This window comes from Triticum aestivum, chromosome 4A, assembly GCF_018294505.1.
Source record: "Triticum aestivum cultivar Chinese Spring chromosome 4A, IWGSC CS RefSeq v2.1, whole genome shotgun sequence".
In the NCBI taxonomy this organism is placed as follows: Eukaryota; Viridiplantae; Streptophyta; class Magnoliopsida; order Poales; family Poaceae; genus Triticum; species Triticum aestivum.
In genome coordinates, this window is record NC_057803.1 from 520653377 (window position 1) to 520668226 (window position 14850).

General features: G+C 46.9%; 2 protein-coding genes across 4 annotated transcripts; one reads left to right on the forward strand and one right to left on the reverse strand.

Moving 5' to 3' along the window:
- Nucleotides 1-974: 974 nt before the first annotated feature.
- LOC123086684 (replication protein A 32 kDa subunit B) lies at nt 975-2759 on the forward strand. Its single transcript, XM_044508462.1, has 9 exons — nt 975-1184; nt 1265-1378; nt 1481-1578; nt 1665-1706; nt 1805-1882; nt 1983-2058; nt 2147-2277; nt 2372-2440; nt 2518-2759. Exons 1-9 carry the CDS (start codon nt 1029-1031, stop codon nt 2600-2602), a joined length of 849 nt encoding a protein of 282 aa, XP_044364397.1. The 5' UTR covers nt 975-1028; the 3' UTR covers nt 2603-2759.
- A 71-nt stretch (nt 2760-2830) lies between these two features.
- LOC123086682 (uncharacterized) lies at nt 2831-8765 on the reverse strand. 3 transcript variants are annotated; one of them, XM_044508461.1, is made up of 12 exons: nt 8666-8765; nt 6498-7320; nt 6231-6389; nt 5989-6117; nt 5633-5876; nt 4815-5528; nt 4371-4719; nt 4078-4273; nt 3883-3981; nt 3518-3783; nt 3353-3428; nt 2831-3216 (listed from the first exon to the last, which is right to left on the reverse strand). In XM_044508461.1, the coding sequence occupies exons 2-12, from the start codon at nt 7317-7319 to the stop codon at nt 3103-3105; spliced, it is 3168 nt and encodes a 1055-aa protein (XP_044364396.1). In that variant the 5' UTR covers nt 7320; nt 8666-8765; the 3' UTR covers nt 2831-3102. The 3 variants fall into 3 exon arrangements, with proteins under 3 accessions (XP_044364396.1, XP_044364395.1, XP_044364394.1); XM_044508460.1 differs by lacking the exon at nt 8666-8765 and adding an exon at nt 7839-8177; XM_044508459.1 differs by lacking the exon at nt 8666-8765 and having other exon boundaries at nt 6498-8177.
- Nucleotides 8766-14850: the final 6085 nt, after the last annotated feature.

The window sequence follows — 14850 nt, forward strand, 5'->3', positions numbered from 1 at the left end:
TTATTTAAAATTATGAACATAAAAATATAGTGTAAAATGCACATAAATTGTAATTCTTTTTGTCTTATGATCTATATTTTTATTTTTTCTTATGCCAAATTTTACGTAGTGAATCAATACGAATGTAACTATTTGAATTTCAAACGTAATTTAATTATGACACACACACATAATCCTAGATGATAAATAGTATCATTATATAGACACACACACACACACACACACACACACACACACACACACACACACACACACACACATATATATATATATATAGAGAGAGAGAGAATGGATTTGCTACCCACACTAGCTCGGATGGTGCCTATCAGAACCATTCGTTTGCTTTGAGATCCGAACTTTTGAGTGGATAAGGTTATGATTTTATGATTTGTTGAATTTCGCCACTGCAATAGAGGAAAGCTTCGACGTACCTTTTGCTTGTCAGTGGCCGAAAATGGAAGCCTACTACCTGGCTTTTGCAGGTGTATTCGGGGCAAGTGACTTCGCCCCTTTATGAGCTAGCAGGGTGTGGCAGTAGCTGATTTCGGCAAGCATGTGACAACGGCTAATTTCGGATATTTGTCAAAAGTTCCACGGCGCGGTGTCCTGTGCACTGTTTTAAAAACTGCTTTTTTCGTCTGGCAAGCTGTGAAGCGGCTGGCACCGTTTGTAAGATGCAGCATTTACTGTACCGGGTTTTGTAAAAGGTGGTAAGGCTTTGCCGTTTTTAGTGAACAGAGGCTGCCATGCATGCGCAACAGAGGAGTAAAACACGCCGTGTTAAAAAGGGCATAGGACAAGCAGCATTTACTCTACCGCGCCGTGTTAACTGCAATCTGCACAGTAAAGAAAGGCTGCCATGCATGCGCAACAGGGCAGAGGGGTAAACACGCAAACAGCCACACGCAAACAGCTCGTAATTATCTGAAGCCACCGTCCATCCATTTGTTCTGTATATATCACGCGCCCTGCTCGTTGTTTGCTCCGCGCGCGTGCTCTGTACAACTTTGTATCTAGCCACCGGTGAGATGGAATATTTGGGAGATGGCGAAGGGACGAACGGAAACCGGGGCTTGGCCGTGAGCACAGCTGGGGGTGACGACGCGTTTGCAGGAGCCGTTGTTGCTGCAGTCGAGGATGCCCAACGCGAGAGCATTGCACTGGTCCACTACATCGGTCGGGAGGTTAGTGAATGTGTTCTTTGGCTCTTGGTTGTGAGCAGAAGTTTTCGCTGCTGTAAGGTAAACCGGTGTTTGTTTTCCAGTACGTTGATCGGCCCAACAACTTGGTGCCTCTTACTTTGAAGCAAGTTTCCATGCTAACTCCTTCAGCCAGGCATGGGGGGGCACTATCGATACATGGGATGCCTGTCAACACGGTATGCACGAGGGTGCACACATGTTTGTTTTGCTGTTTTTGGCTGTTTTCCCCATACATTTTCTTCAGTAAAAACCCCTCCACCCATTCCATTTGTCTGCAGGCACGACTGCTTGGTAGGGTGTGGAACCGTACGGAATCGTCGGAAGAGATCAGCTTCGTTCTAGGCGATGGCACTGGGTCTATCGAAGCCAAGATATGGTATTTTTCTCGCGTAATGCATGGTTAGAAATAATTTTCATGCCTTCCGCAGACGATGACAACTTTGACGACTGTTGCATTCTCAGGACAATAGACGGGGAGTACATGCGGGCGTTACGTGAAGTTAGGTTAGCTCCTGGGATATTGTCTTGTAATTTTTGCAATGGTCGCTTATGTTCTGTATAACACCTGGAAAAAATGAACCTTTCCCGTATAACGCTCGCAGGAATGGAGACTACGTTGTGGTTAACGGCTCTATAAGGACGCGGGATTCTGTCATGCATATACGAGCCTACTCAATCAGGTTTGTGTCGGACAAAAAAATGGATTCACTCCCCTCTTTTCGTCAGTTTAGAAAATGATTGTTCCATTTTGTTAACCATGTAGGGCTTTTGTTTCTGCAGGCTTGTGACTAACTACAACGAGATTACTAACCACTTCCTCCATTGCATATACGTCTCCCTCGATCTTCAGAAGCAGGCAGGCTCCATCATTTTTGTAATGCGCGTCCTGAACACCAAAACATGCCACCTTTTTTTACGTTGACGTCGATGCTTTATTTCTACAGTTGAGGGAGAGAGAAATGGATATTCGTCGGGCGAATCTGGTGGTAGCCTCAAACGAGCAGTCTCAGGCTCCCAACGGCGCGGAGAAGCTTTTTGGTGATGTTCTTCAAGTTTTCTACCGTCCAGGAATAGTGTACGTGCCTGTCTTCCAAGATAACAAAATTCTAGCACGCCCATTATCACTCCCCCCCTGACTTGCTCGGCCCCACCGTGTCAATAATATTCAGCGAGCTGGAAAATGGGGCTTCGTTCTCTTTGATTCAATCTGAGACAGGTGCAGATGCGGACCAACTCAGGTAAAGAAAATACTTTTGCAGTGCATACTAGCAGCTTACTACGTCTGGTTGGGTGCCTTACAATCTCTTCAAAACAGGACTGTTATCGGAGCTCACGTCGCTATGGGCAACCTTTTCACCACCATTGATGATGACCATTTCAAGTGCTCGTTCAACGGATAAAAGTTGGTTGAGATGTGGCGCACAGTACGTCTACTTCTTCAACGGGAATGATTTCGGTTAAAGATCTCCGAGAAATGACTATCCATTGTTTTTCCATTTTGTAGTTTCATTCTGTTGTCTCATGTGTAAGTTTTTCCCATGGTTTTGTTGACCTTGATACTAGCACAAAAAACCCTGAGTATCAACTTTTAATTCATGCAATCATCCCTGAATGCATGGGCGGGCTCCTTCAGAAAATTAATCATTTTTCAGAGTGCCCCCGGGGCTTAGCAAATTTGAAAATACAGGTTAGATCTAAGAAACCGGATTCTAAGCATGTAGAAGGGGAAATCATCAGATTCTTATTACATAACCTTGCGATAAAGTTTTAGAAGGAAAACTACTAATATCTGGGAATTATTTTTGTTAAGTTCTAATCATTGCGACACGCCTCACAAGTCTTCGTAGATGTTCTGATGATGCTGGAAGCGACAATCCTGCGAAGCTTCCGTGTGCGCCTCTCAGCAAACATTCTGGCAAATCTTGAATTTTGTTGGGAGCTGCCCGATATTGCCGGCTAATCCCAATACTTCATAAAAAAGAATCATCCTAGATTGGTCGATCTCATCCCCCATCTGTGATAATAATAATGACAGCATGTCAGCTAAGTTGCCCGTGACAAAAAAGACTCCAGTCCACCCACGCCCCCCACCCCACCCCCCCTCACCACCGCCACCTTACTCCCAGCATGAGTGTTTTGATTGTACATACCGGCGATAAAGTCCTCTGTAGCTTCGTCCCCATCCACTGCCTAGCATAGTGTAGCGCCATGACCCCGCTAGAAGCCCTTTAGGTGTTTTTTAACATAACTTATTCAGCAACAGCTCATGAACTATGAAAACAGAATGAAAGAAGTTTGCATGGCGTATCTGATACCTGCTGCAGACCCAAGGTCCAGTTGTGAGTTTTGGGAACCAGTTCTGCCATCCTTTGGTCTTGGGTGTCCAACCATCGAAGTATTCAGCTATGCATTCCATTAGTGCCCCGCGTAGCTCATCTGCTATTTTTATGTGTTCGTTGCGCAATTCATCTGCTGGTCTGTCCCCGTTGTTGATCATAGGATCTAAAATGGTTGTCCTCCTCCTCGGGAAGTCGAATATATATGTTGACCAAGCGTGCGCATGATGCACTGGCAAGACCATCTGAAAAAAACATAGATGTGTTGTGTCACTGGAAAATGTCTACGAAACAACCATTAGTTTTAGGAAAAGAACACGATAAGAAATGCGAGCGAGTGTTACCATAGGGCATCTGTTGACATCATGCGAGATGTGATGCCCAACAAAAATGTTCCTTACATAGTCATTATGGATGAATCCTCCGCCTCGCAATACGTGGCTCTGTACAAACAATGGCGGGCAGACAAAAAAGAGATGTTAAACACCCTCATCCCGACACGATGATGGTTTTGTTGATAGTTTCAGGATTTTCCTTACCATGAAGTCTGGTTCCAAGTAATGCCTCCATGATGAGTCGCCATATTTTCTGGCCCAAGCATTCTCTAGCTGCTGGAACCTCCGCATAAAAACATTCATCAAGTCTATCTCTATGAAACCTCCCACGCTCAACTGTCTTTTGAGTACGATGCCCGTCAGCTCTATGTAGCTTGGAAATGGACTAACAACCCAGTTGCTGCAACACATCATTTGACATCCAAACTTGCGTTAAATGATTCACTTGGAAAAAAGTGTAGTAGTCAGTGAATAACCGTGTTTTAGCCAACACTTACTTGCTTAGCACTGCTCCGTCCATCTGGGAGAATGTTAGATACAAATGTGTTGCATCTCCTGAAGCCCTCTCGGACAAACGATATTGCATGACAAACGGCGATCGGCCGGCAGGCCCAGGGGCAACTCTCCTTTTGGGTGGTGGTGCGGGTAGTGATATTTCCTCAACCGGTTTGTTCAGGTTTACACAGTCTGCCTCTACTTCCTCTCTGAAGTCCAAAAGGCCAGTGGCTACAGACCTAGTGCAACTAACCGGTGACACGTGTGCCACCACACGGTGTTCTTGTGTGGGATGTATAGTTGCGCTCCCTATGTGAAAGGGGGTTGATGGTGTCACCTGGTCTGCAGACCCTGTTTTATAGAGACAAAAAAACTCTGTTATTAATAATACGAAGACCCCGAAAATAGAGTTGTGTGTTATGCTGCGAAGAGGGAATGCTGTTTACCAGGAGTTTTAGTGGAGAATTCACCAGCGCCGAACAGGTCTTTCCGCGTGATGCCCTTTATGGAACCAATGCTCAACGAGGTAGGTTCTTTTGCTTTATTGCAAGGAGGTGTGAAGACGCCCAGGTCAAATGACGGCGTCTCCTCGATAAGTGGGTGTCCAGACGGGTAGTTCCATTGACGCCTGTTGTCGAAGTTGGGGTCTTGAGCACAACAAACAGAGTATGTTGCTGCACCATCCTCGACATCTTTTGCGCCAGATGATTGACCTCTACTTGCAAGTTCCAGGATGGAATCCCTGGTTGCAGTGGAACCGTCAACAATCTGCTTGCCTGACCTGCTGTACCTCTCTGCTTCTCTTATCAAGCTGTCTAGTGCGATGTTGACGACAGGCGAGCTGTCTTCCGGGTTGCCATCTTCCAGGGCAGAAGTTGAACGTATTGCTGTAGGGTGTGATAAACAATCATTCACATTATCTTCGATGTCTGTGATGTCCATGACGCCTGATGGCCCGCACTCAAATGTTACCTTCTTCGGTTTCTTTGCTATCCTTTTGAACCGCCTAGGAGTCACCTCGACAACGTCCGGTGATGAGTTTGTGTTGCCCTGACACCCGCCGCTCGCTGGAGGTGTTGGTTTGGCATTGCAAGGCGTTGACACAGCGAGATCTGGTATTGGGGATGCGTTGCGGCAATTACCAGAATCAACATCGACACCTGAAAAATGGGCATCATGTGCCAAAACTTAGGTCACCACAGGGGCAACGATTTTTTTTTCTGTGGACGTCGTATAAAAAAACGCAAATAATTGCATTTGTTACCTGATGCACCCCTTCGCATCCTTATCGCAGCATGTTGCCTCTCGAAGTTTTTGAAGAACGAAAAGAATTCATCCCTCATTCTTTTGGCCTCCTTCTTTATTTTTTGTTGGGCAGAGTTTTCCAAGGTATTTAGTGCACTGAAATGACGGTGGTTCTCCTCTTCTTTCTTCCTTGCAGTGGAAATTAGAACCTCCTCACAACGGGCTGTGAACTTTGATATTTTGTCTAAGACGAGGTAAGAAGCCTGCTCAATAAAACAAAAAGGAGGTAATGAGTTATATGCCAATTTTTTGGTTTTTGTCGATCCTCAATTTGCGTATGCAGTGCAAGTTCCTTTCATGTTACAATGTATATACCTCCTTAATGTCTAACGAACCACGATTTGATGGAACAGAGCTTCGAGAGTCACGACCGGCTGATGTGCTTGCTGCCCGTTGCCTTGTTATAGGGTTTCTGTGATAACAGACATCTGCTGCTGGTCTTGGCTGTTTGTATCGGGAAGATTTTAGTGGGTGATTGTCATAGGAAAACGCTGCATATATGAAGGAGATGACGCAAAATTTGTGTGGGGGGAGAGGTGGAGGGGGATAACCCTTACCAGGAGTCTGCCATAGATGACTGGGTAATCTCCCTTGCGCGACTTGATGTCCTTTTCAATTATTGATCTGATAGCTGCGTAGCTGTACGCCTTCACTCTTGGGCGCGCGGTGTGGTCGATGTTCTGCTCTCCAACGTCAAGATTGTCAATATAGAACACCTGTGGAAAGCGAGTTCGGTCAAAGGTAAGGTCAAAAAACGGCATCCGTGTTAGAAAGAACACACAAAAAAATGCTGGCGTTGCCCTTGGATTTTTGTGAAGTCTTACCTGTACAAATGGGAGGCAACCTGATAGATTAGACTTCAGACGCCCTCCTAGAAGGTCTGCCTTCACCCTCTTCGCCGCAACTAACAGCTCTTCCCTTGTATATCGGCACCAGTTGTGCATATGTATGAGCTCTGCCGTTGCCAGCGCGCCCCAATAATCAGTACAGAAGTAGTCGTTCTTCATTGTTGGAGCGAGGAGGTATGTGCATGCGCATATGACCAGCCCCACTTTGAACCTGTTCTTCTCGTGTGTCGTCATAGGACGCCCGTATGTCTGCTTCACAGCTTCAACGATTGGCAGTATGCTGTGCTCTCCTGGACCAATTCCAAACATCTCTCTTATCTGTGTCACCACTGCCTCCGGAACAGCGTGGTCTGGAGGGCGAACAGGAGCAGTTCCACATGGTATGCCGATGACCAGTTTGACATCTTCATCGAAAAATTGCATGTCGCGTTTGTGATCAATTGTAATTGAACTTGCCTCCTCATCGATGTGGCTTAGGATAGACATCAAGAAATGCCTATCCGTCCTTGTTATCTTTGGTAGCTCTAGCAGCCCCCCAAACTCCATCTCGGCTACATACTGTCGTTTCTCCTCATCAAATGAGGAAATCAGGTCGTGCAACTTCTTCACGCTGCACCTTGACCCGATTGAGGGTGCTTTTCCATTGACCTGGATCTGATCTTCCTCGTCCGAATCAGACTCGGCGACCGCGCCTCCTGCAGGAAAACCAATCCCCTCTTCGTCTTCTGATTCAGATGGAACGTCATCAATCTGTCGGAGCGTGCTAGGTCCCGAAGCAGGGACCCCGTAGCCGTCCATCCTGTGACAAACGAAAATGGCAAGAGAAAAGTTAATTTTCGGATTTCCCGACCGCTAAATTATACAAATACACAGTTGCCATTCTCTAGATAGAGAAATGAAGGTGGTGCTCAGAAGTTCATGCCTAGAGAAGTAAAATGCTCTTGCTAAGAAAAAAAAGATTAAATCATAATCGTTTTGCGTGAGGAAGCGACTGTTTTTTTTCTTCAGATTACTACTTGCTAGATTTCTTACTATCTTGTTGGCAAAAAAAAGATCTAAAAAAATCATATTTAGAGCTCCTATAGTTGTCATCTGCAAAATCCGTTCGTCCAAAAAAAGGCCAGATTTCCACACAAAGTATTTTATTTACATTTTTTTTGCTAGCTTGCATCATACATGTACCTAATCTAGCTGCTTCCTAGAACTAGATAAGATAGCAATTGCAATTAACGCGTTGAATGCAGAGACAAAGAAGAAAACACAGTGTCAGGCAGTGAAGAAAAAAACAGAGTCAGAAGCAGAGAATGAAAAAACAGCCTCAGTGGGTGGCCGGTTATCCCGGTTTCGGCTGCTGGACGGCAGCCCCGCAAACGGATCAGCCGGAGTCCTCCCTAGCTGATTCGAGGCTCAGGCGAGCGATGGACGACGGCGGGAGCGGCGAGCTGCAGAGGGCCTGGGATGAGCTCCCCGACAGCTCGCCTCGCTCAGACCATCGGCGCGCCCGTGGTTGACGGCGTGCGGCAGGGACGCGGCGTCCGTGGTCGTCCGCGTGCGGCAGGGATGCGGCGTCTGTGGTCGTCGGCGTGCGGCGGCTAGGTTTGGTGGCTCGCTCCTCGTGTGCGTGTCTCTTGTTTTAATCCCCGTGCGCCTGCTTGTGGCTAATTGTGCGTGATGGTGGATGCTGACTGAGCTCGTTTACATGGGCTGGCTGGGCCGAATTTCTGTAGGTAGGCTAGAACACAACTTGAAGCAAAAAAAAAACACTAATACACTAGACAAAAAGAAAAGCCTAATTTGCATGAGAGGATCGAGCCTAGTTTACAGGAGATGATCGAGCCTAATTTGGTGCAGGTTCGCCGCTGCGGTTCATGATGCCTGCGAGGTGGAACAGCCCCAAAGGTGATTTTGGGATGGACGAGCTGGCATGAAAACAACCCATAACGTACGCCGTGGAAGAAAAAGTTGACCGTGATTAGAACGGATTCAGAAGCTCGTAATCAAGAACTCATATGGGCTTCAGGGTGGTCTTCCTTGCAGCGGACGACAACGGAAAACAAAAGGTGGTGGTCGACCTACTCCGCAATGCAGTGTGCAAATACGTCAACTTGTTTTCACGAAACGAATACGATTTTTGAGTGATATACCTTAGCTTTTGTGCGTGCGCCACCCCGCTAACCAACGCAGCCCGTCGATGTTCTGTTGCTCTTCAGCCTCCGTGTTCTTGGTATGGGACACGAAAATGGACTGATTGGCTTTGTGGGTGAGCCTCCCAGCTTGTATATAGCACGCCTGGCTGCGTGATGACGATCACGGGCCGGCCCTCGTGCTTCGCGCAACAAACATCCAAAAGGGAGACGGCCGAGAAAAATGTCAGCACATCTTCTGCGCCCGGGATTCGGTTAGCCAGTAGCATGGCGTGGGCGTTCTCTCGGTCCGAGCATTGACTTTTGTTTCCCAGCTCGTGGGATGTTATTTAACTGCAACCCCGTGGTAAAAATGCACAACAACCCATTTTCTCCCACCGCAGGCCAGGACCTACAGAGGCCCACGCCCCTCTTTCTCCCCCACGAGTCGTGCATCTCCTGGAACTATCAATCTCACTCTATCATATCTCAAAACGCTTCCCTCTAGCACGCTCTCTCACACTCTGAACTTCAACGCACTCGACGATGGCCGCGACCTACTCTGTCGACAGGGTGCTCTGCTGCCCCGATTCGCTTCGGCAGATATTCATCCTGTTGGGCGGCTGCTCTGACGTGGCGCGCGCCTCGGCAGTATCGCCGTTGTGGTGCGGAGGGCGGAGCCGCAAAGCTGCCTACCTTCCTCGGCGAGTTCAACAATCTCACCTATTGTGGATAACAAGTTGTTGCCCCGAAACGATCAGAGTCAGTTCGTGAAAAAAAAACATTCAAAATCAAGTCATAAAAAAAACTCATCAAGTTTCTAATGTGCGTACTCACCTCCACATGAAAAAGCGAGGCTTTATCATATAAAACCCTGGCCTAGTCCATCATTTATTTTCCATTTTGCATGCAAAAAAATCGACCGGCACGGACGATGGGCGGACCCTAATTAGTCAAACACCATCCTTCTCCCCCGGATGCTACCGCCGGAGCGGACTGTGGTGCCTTGCCCACGCGGGGGTTGGCGACCCCGGGGGTTGGAGGGGGGGGGGGTCTCGGGGGCTTTTTGATGGCAACTGTGGGGTTTAGCTGGAGGCTGACCGGCTGGGCGGATGCTCGGTGAGGTAGAACAGCCGTTGGCTGCGGGGGTGACGCGGTGTTTTCGGATGGCACAGCGGGGCTTCACGGGCCTCGCTGCTGCCTCGACTGGCGTTGTTATTGCCTTCCGAACACATTGTCCCCTCTTGTTTCCTACGAGTCTCGTGCCGGTGACTACAGTGAGACGACGTGGTTCCGGGCCAAGACTAAGGTGACGCATGTGTATATACCACTTCTGAATCGGCCTGAGCTCGCACGTGAAGACCAGCATGCCCCTCTTCATGTTGGGTTACGCATTTTTACAAGGAAAATGTACTCCCCAATCGTCCCGGGCAGTGCCATTTTTACAAGGCCGGGAGAATGGCTCCTCCGGCACATGAACGCATGCGGATGTCGTTGCTTATTAATGAAGGTGCTCGGGTGCACACCTCCCCTCACCTCGGCCAAAGTGTCGGTCCTGTAGGGTCGTACCGATGCGTCCACGTGTGGACGAATGTGGGTGCCTCAGATTCCTTCATGCATGGTCTCGGTTGCACCGCCTCCTAGATGCACTCCTCGCGCTAGGTGGATCCATAGGATTGGTCTGAGCAAATAAGTGGCGTCGCCACCGTCACATTGCTTTTTCTTTGAATGGGTTGCTTGGTAGATAGCGATTTGGAGCGTTACGAGCATTGCATGCCTTCTACAGACTAAATCTGGGATTGGGAGGGCAGTCTGACCTAAGGATGTCGTCTTTCTATCAAAATGTCTATCGTCCAACATGGATCTGGTGCCCCCCTTGCGTAATTGAAATGATGCGATGATCAAATTTTGTCAAAATGTGAACACCAAAAAGGGGGTGGTCATGTTTGCTGCAGTGCCCATTATCGCGGGGGGTATGCACAGTTCCGAGAATGCATTTTGGAGGTTCCTTGCAGGATGTTGATTTTGTGGGGTGACCTTTTCTCAATATTGTTGGTGCATATGTGAAACAAAAGTGTCACCTTCGTAAAGTGGTAAGATCTCTTGCTTATACGCAAGATTCTGATAGTGCAGTCTCGTGATCCACCGCCCTCCCCGCCCCTTTTGTAAAGTAACTGCATGGCCACTTCCATCTATATATCAAAAAGGGGCGCCTTCGTATCTGACGGGTGCCCCTCCTTGCGTAAATGTAGTTTGACGCGATGATCAACGTGGTCGATTTCATTCATATAAAAAAAGTTTAATTTTTAGGGGGGTGCTAGTTCGTTGTATTATACACGGTTCCGGCATTGCATTTTGGAGGTTCCCAGCTTAAGCTTGCTGACGCGATGACCAACTTGATCAATGTCATCTTGATACGGGGGAGACTCGCTTTGAAATGCAGGGGGCACTCCTATGCAGGGTCGCACTGTTTCAACAATGTAAACATGGATGTTTCTCAGAGCAATTCAAGTGTTGTGGTGATGGTACGTATACATCATAAAAATGTTCACTTGCATAGACTTATATTGGATAGGGGCTCCCCCCTTGTGTAATCCAGTTTCATGCAATCAACAACATTGACAAATGACATATATAAAAAGGGATAAAAAAAGGCGACGTCCATGTTTGTTGCAGTGCCTACCGTTTGCGGTGTGCATGGTTCCAACAATGCATTTTGGGGGTTTCTTGTTTAGCTAGTTCATGCGTTGACCAATATGATCGGGATCGTCCTCCAAAATGCATTGACATCCCTATATCAATGAGGGGGGTTGGGTGCCCCCCCCCTCGTGTAATAGAGTTGGCGATGATTAATGTTGTGAGATGTCGTATAAGAAATAAATAATGGAACTGGGAAGCGTCCATTTTAATATGTTGCATTCTTTTTGTGGGAATGCAGTGTCCCCTCAATGCATTTCGGAGGTCCCTTGTGTAGCTAGTTCATGCGGTGACGAGTATGATTGGTATCATCCTTATATGGTAGAGAGCCCCCGCGTTGAGATGCAGTGGGGCACTATTGTGCGTGTTTACATGTTATGTCAATGTAAACTGGATGGTTCTTTGATCATTTTAATAGTTGCGGGAATGGTGTATATATATCGGATTGATTGGGGGGGGGGTTCATGATGTGGTTGACGCGGGTGATCATTGCATTCCTGCTTACAATAATGAATAAAAAAAGTCGCATACATAGTCCTATAGGGTGCCTCCTCTTCCGGTATGTACGGTTCATGCAATGCAAGCCAGAGGTTCCGTTGGTAGCATAGCTGGTTTGGTGATCAACGTTATGAATGGAATATATTAAAAACAAAATGCTCGCATTCATTTTTGAGTGGGCGGGGGGGTGCCCCCCCCGATTGTTCTTTGTATGAACAGTTCCTAAAGTGAAATTTGTCTGTTCCCCTCCTTAAATGTCGTCCCTGTTTGAAAAGAGGGATTGGGAGAACCCCCCTCGTGTAATAGAGTTGATGCGATGATCAATGTTGTGAGATGTCGTGTATAAAAATAAATAATGAAGTGGTGGGCGTCCATTTGGATATATTGCTTACTGTCGTGGGAATGCAATGTTTTAGCAATGCATTTGGGAGGTTCCTTTCCGTAGCTACTTAATGCGGTGACCAACATGAACGCCATCATCCTTATACGGGTAGGAAGACACGCGTTGAGATCCAGATGGGCACTCATGTGTGTGTATACATGTTTGGGCAATGTAAAACAAATGGTTCTTTGAGCATTTTAATTGTTCCGGTAATGGTGTATATATATCGCGTTGACTGGGTGGGGGTGGGTGCTTTTCGTGATGTGGTTGACGCGGTGATCATCGCATTGCTCCTTATATAGATGACATTGATCACGTTGGTCATCGCGTCAACAAGCTTACCCAGGGGGACTGCCAAAGTGCATGGTCGGGACCGTGCATGCTCATAATGAGAGGCACCCTACGAAAACACACCTTCGATTTTTGTCATATGCGACGTTGACCGCTTGCATGTTCTTATAGATGTCCCCTCTTGGTTTATGCACGGTTCCTAATATGCAGTCTGGAGGTTCTTCTTGTTGTGACTAATGTGAATCATAACGAAAAAACAGAGTGTATTTAGATGGGGTGCTGGTCGTAGCAGTGCGCGCGGTTCCGACGTTGCATTTTGGAGGTTCTTTGCCTGATCTTTGTTTGGCGCGATGACCAACGTGAACAAATGACATTTTGGTATGGGGGAGACTCGCATTGAAATGCAGTGGGGCACCCCTATGCGGGAATGCATGGTTTTCATGATTTAGAATGGTTATCTCTTTGAGCACTTCGATTGTGCGGCGTGATGGTACGTATAGATCTTTAAAAAAGTCGAGTACATAGTCCTATAGGATACCTCCACTTCCGGTATGCACGGTTCATATAATGCGTGCGGGATGTTTCTTTTGCTAGTATATCTGCTTCGGTGATCAACACGATCAATGGCACTTATAAAAAAATGCTCGCGTCAAGTTTGGGTGGCGAGGGTGGTGCCCCCTTGTTTATTGCTGATATGCACGGTTCCGAAAGTGAAATCTAGGGGGTTCCACCACTTCTTAATTTAACTAGCTGGTCAATGTCATCCCTATATCAAGAGAGGGGTTGGGTGCCCCCCTCCTCATGTAATGGAGTTGATCTGATAATCAACATTGTGAGATGTCATATATAAAAAAATAATGAAAATGGGAGGCGTCCATTTTGATATATTGCATACTTTTTGTGGGAATGCATTCTTCCGACAATGCAGTTTGGGGGTTCCTTGTGCAGCTAGTTCATGCGGTGACGAATATGATCGGTATCATCCTTATATATGTGTCATTGATCACGGTGGTCATCGCGTCAACAAGCGTGCCCCAGGTAATAGTGAGAAAAGTGCATTGTCGGCCCCCGTGCTTGCTCGTAATGAGAGGCACCCTAGGAAACACACCTTCCATTTTTTTCGTATGCGACGTTGACCGCGCGCATCTTCTTATAGGTGTCTCGTATTGGTTCATGCACGGTTCCTAATATGCAGTCTAGAGGTTCCTCTTTGATGCGAGTAATGTGAATGATAACAAAAAAGGGGTGTATTTAGATAGCGGGCTGGGCGTTGTAGCATGCGCGGTTCTGACATTGCATTCTAGAGGTGCCTTTGTGTGAGCTTGTTTGCGGGAGTGGGGACGGGATGCCCTCTTTTTGTTGCTCATATGCATGGTTCCGAAAGTGAAATCTGGGGGTTCCACCCCTTCTTAATTTAACTACATTGTCAATGACATCACTATATCAATGATAGGGGTTGCATGCCCCTACCACCCCCCCCCCGTGTAATAGACTTGGCGATGATCAACGTTGTGAGATGTCATATATGAAAAAATTAAAGGAGTTGTTCCCACAATGTGAACACCAAGTCTATTTGTGGGAATATGTTGCACTCTATTTGTGGGAATGCACTGTTCCCACAATGCATTTTGGAGGTTCCTTGTGTACCGATGATCAATCCCTAGATCTTGTGCCCCCGTTGCGTAATTTAGACGATGCGATGTTCAAATTTTGTCAAAATGTGAACACCAAAAAGGGGGTGGTCATGTTTGCTGCAGTGCCCATTATCGGGATCGTCCTCCAAAATGCATTGACATCCCTATATCAATGAGGGGGGTTGGGTGCCCCCCCCTCGTGTAATAGAGTTGGCGATGATTAATGTTGTGAGATGTCGTATAAGAAATAAATAATGGAACTGGGAAGCGTCCATTTTAATATGTTGCATTCTTTTTGTGGGAATGCAGTGTCCCCTCAATGCATTTCGGAGGTCCCTTGTGTAGCTAGTTCATGCGGTGACGAGTATGATTGGTATCATCCTTATATGGTAGAGAGCCCCCGCGTTGAGATGCAGTGGGGCACTATTGTGCGTGTTTACAGGTTATGTCAATGTAAACTGGATGGTTCTTTGATCATTTTAATAGTTGCGGTAATGGTGTATATATATCGCATTGACGCGGGTGATCATTGCATTCCTGCTTACAATAATGAATAAAAAAAGTCGCATACATAGTCCTATAGGGTGCCTCCTCTTCCGGTATGTACGGTTCATGCAATGCAAGCCAGAGGTTCCGTTGGTAGCATAGCTGGTTTGGTGATCAACGTTATGAATGGAATATATTAAAAACAAAATGCTCGCATT

Excerpts from the sequence above, each read along its gene's own strand:
- LOC123086682 (XM_044508461.1), bottom strand. The coding sequence starts at position 7,319 with ATGGACGGCTACGGGGTCCCTGCTTCGGGACCTAGCACGCTCCGACAG. Across the intron at positions 5,529-5,632 it reads GATGCGAAGGGGTGCATCAG|GTGTCGATGTTGATTCTGGT; the intron begins GTAACAAATGCA and ends CCCATTTTTCAG. Across the intron at positions 3,217-3,352 it reads TACAGAGGACTTTATCGCCG|ATGGGGGATGAGATCGACCA; the intron begins GTATGTACAATC and ends TTATTATCACAG.
- LOC123086684 (XM_044508462.1), top strand. The coding sequence starts at position 1,029 with ATGGAATATTTGGGAGATGGCGAAGGGACGAACGGAAACCGGGGCTTG. Across the intron at positions 1,883-1,982 it reads ATACGAGCCTACTCAATCAG|GCTTGTGACTAACTACAACG; the intron begins GTTTGTGTCGGA and ends TTGTTTCTGCAG. Across the intron at positions 2,278-2,371 it reads TTCTACCGTCCAGGAATAGT|CGAGCTGGAAAATGGGGCTT; the intron begins GTACGTGCCTGT and ends AATAATATTCAG.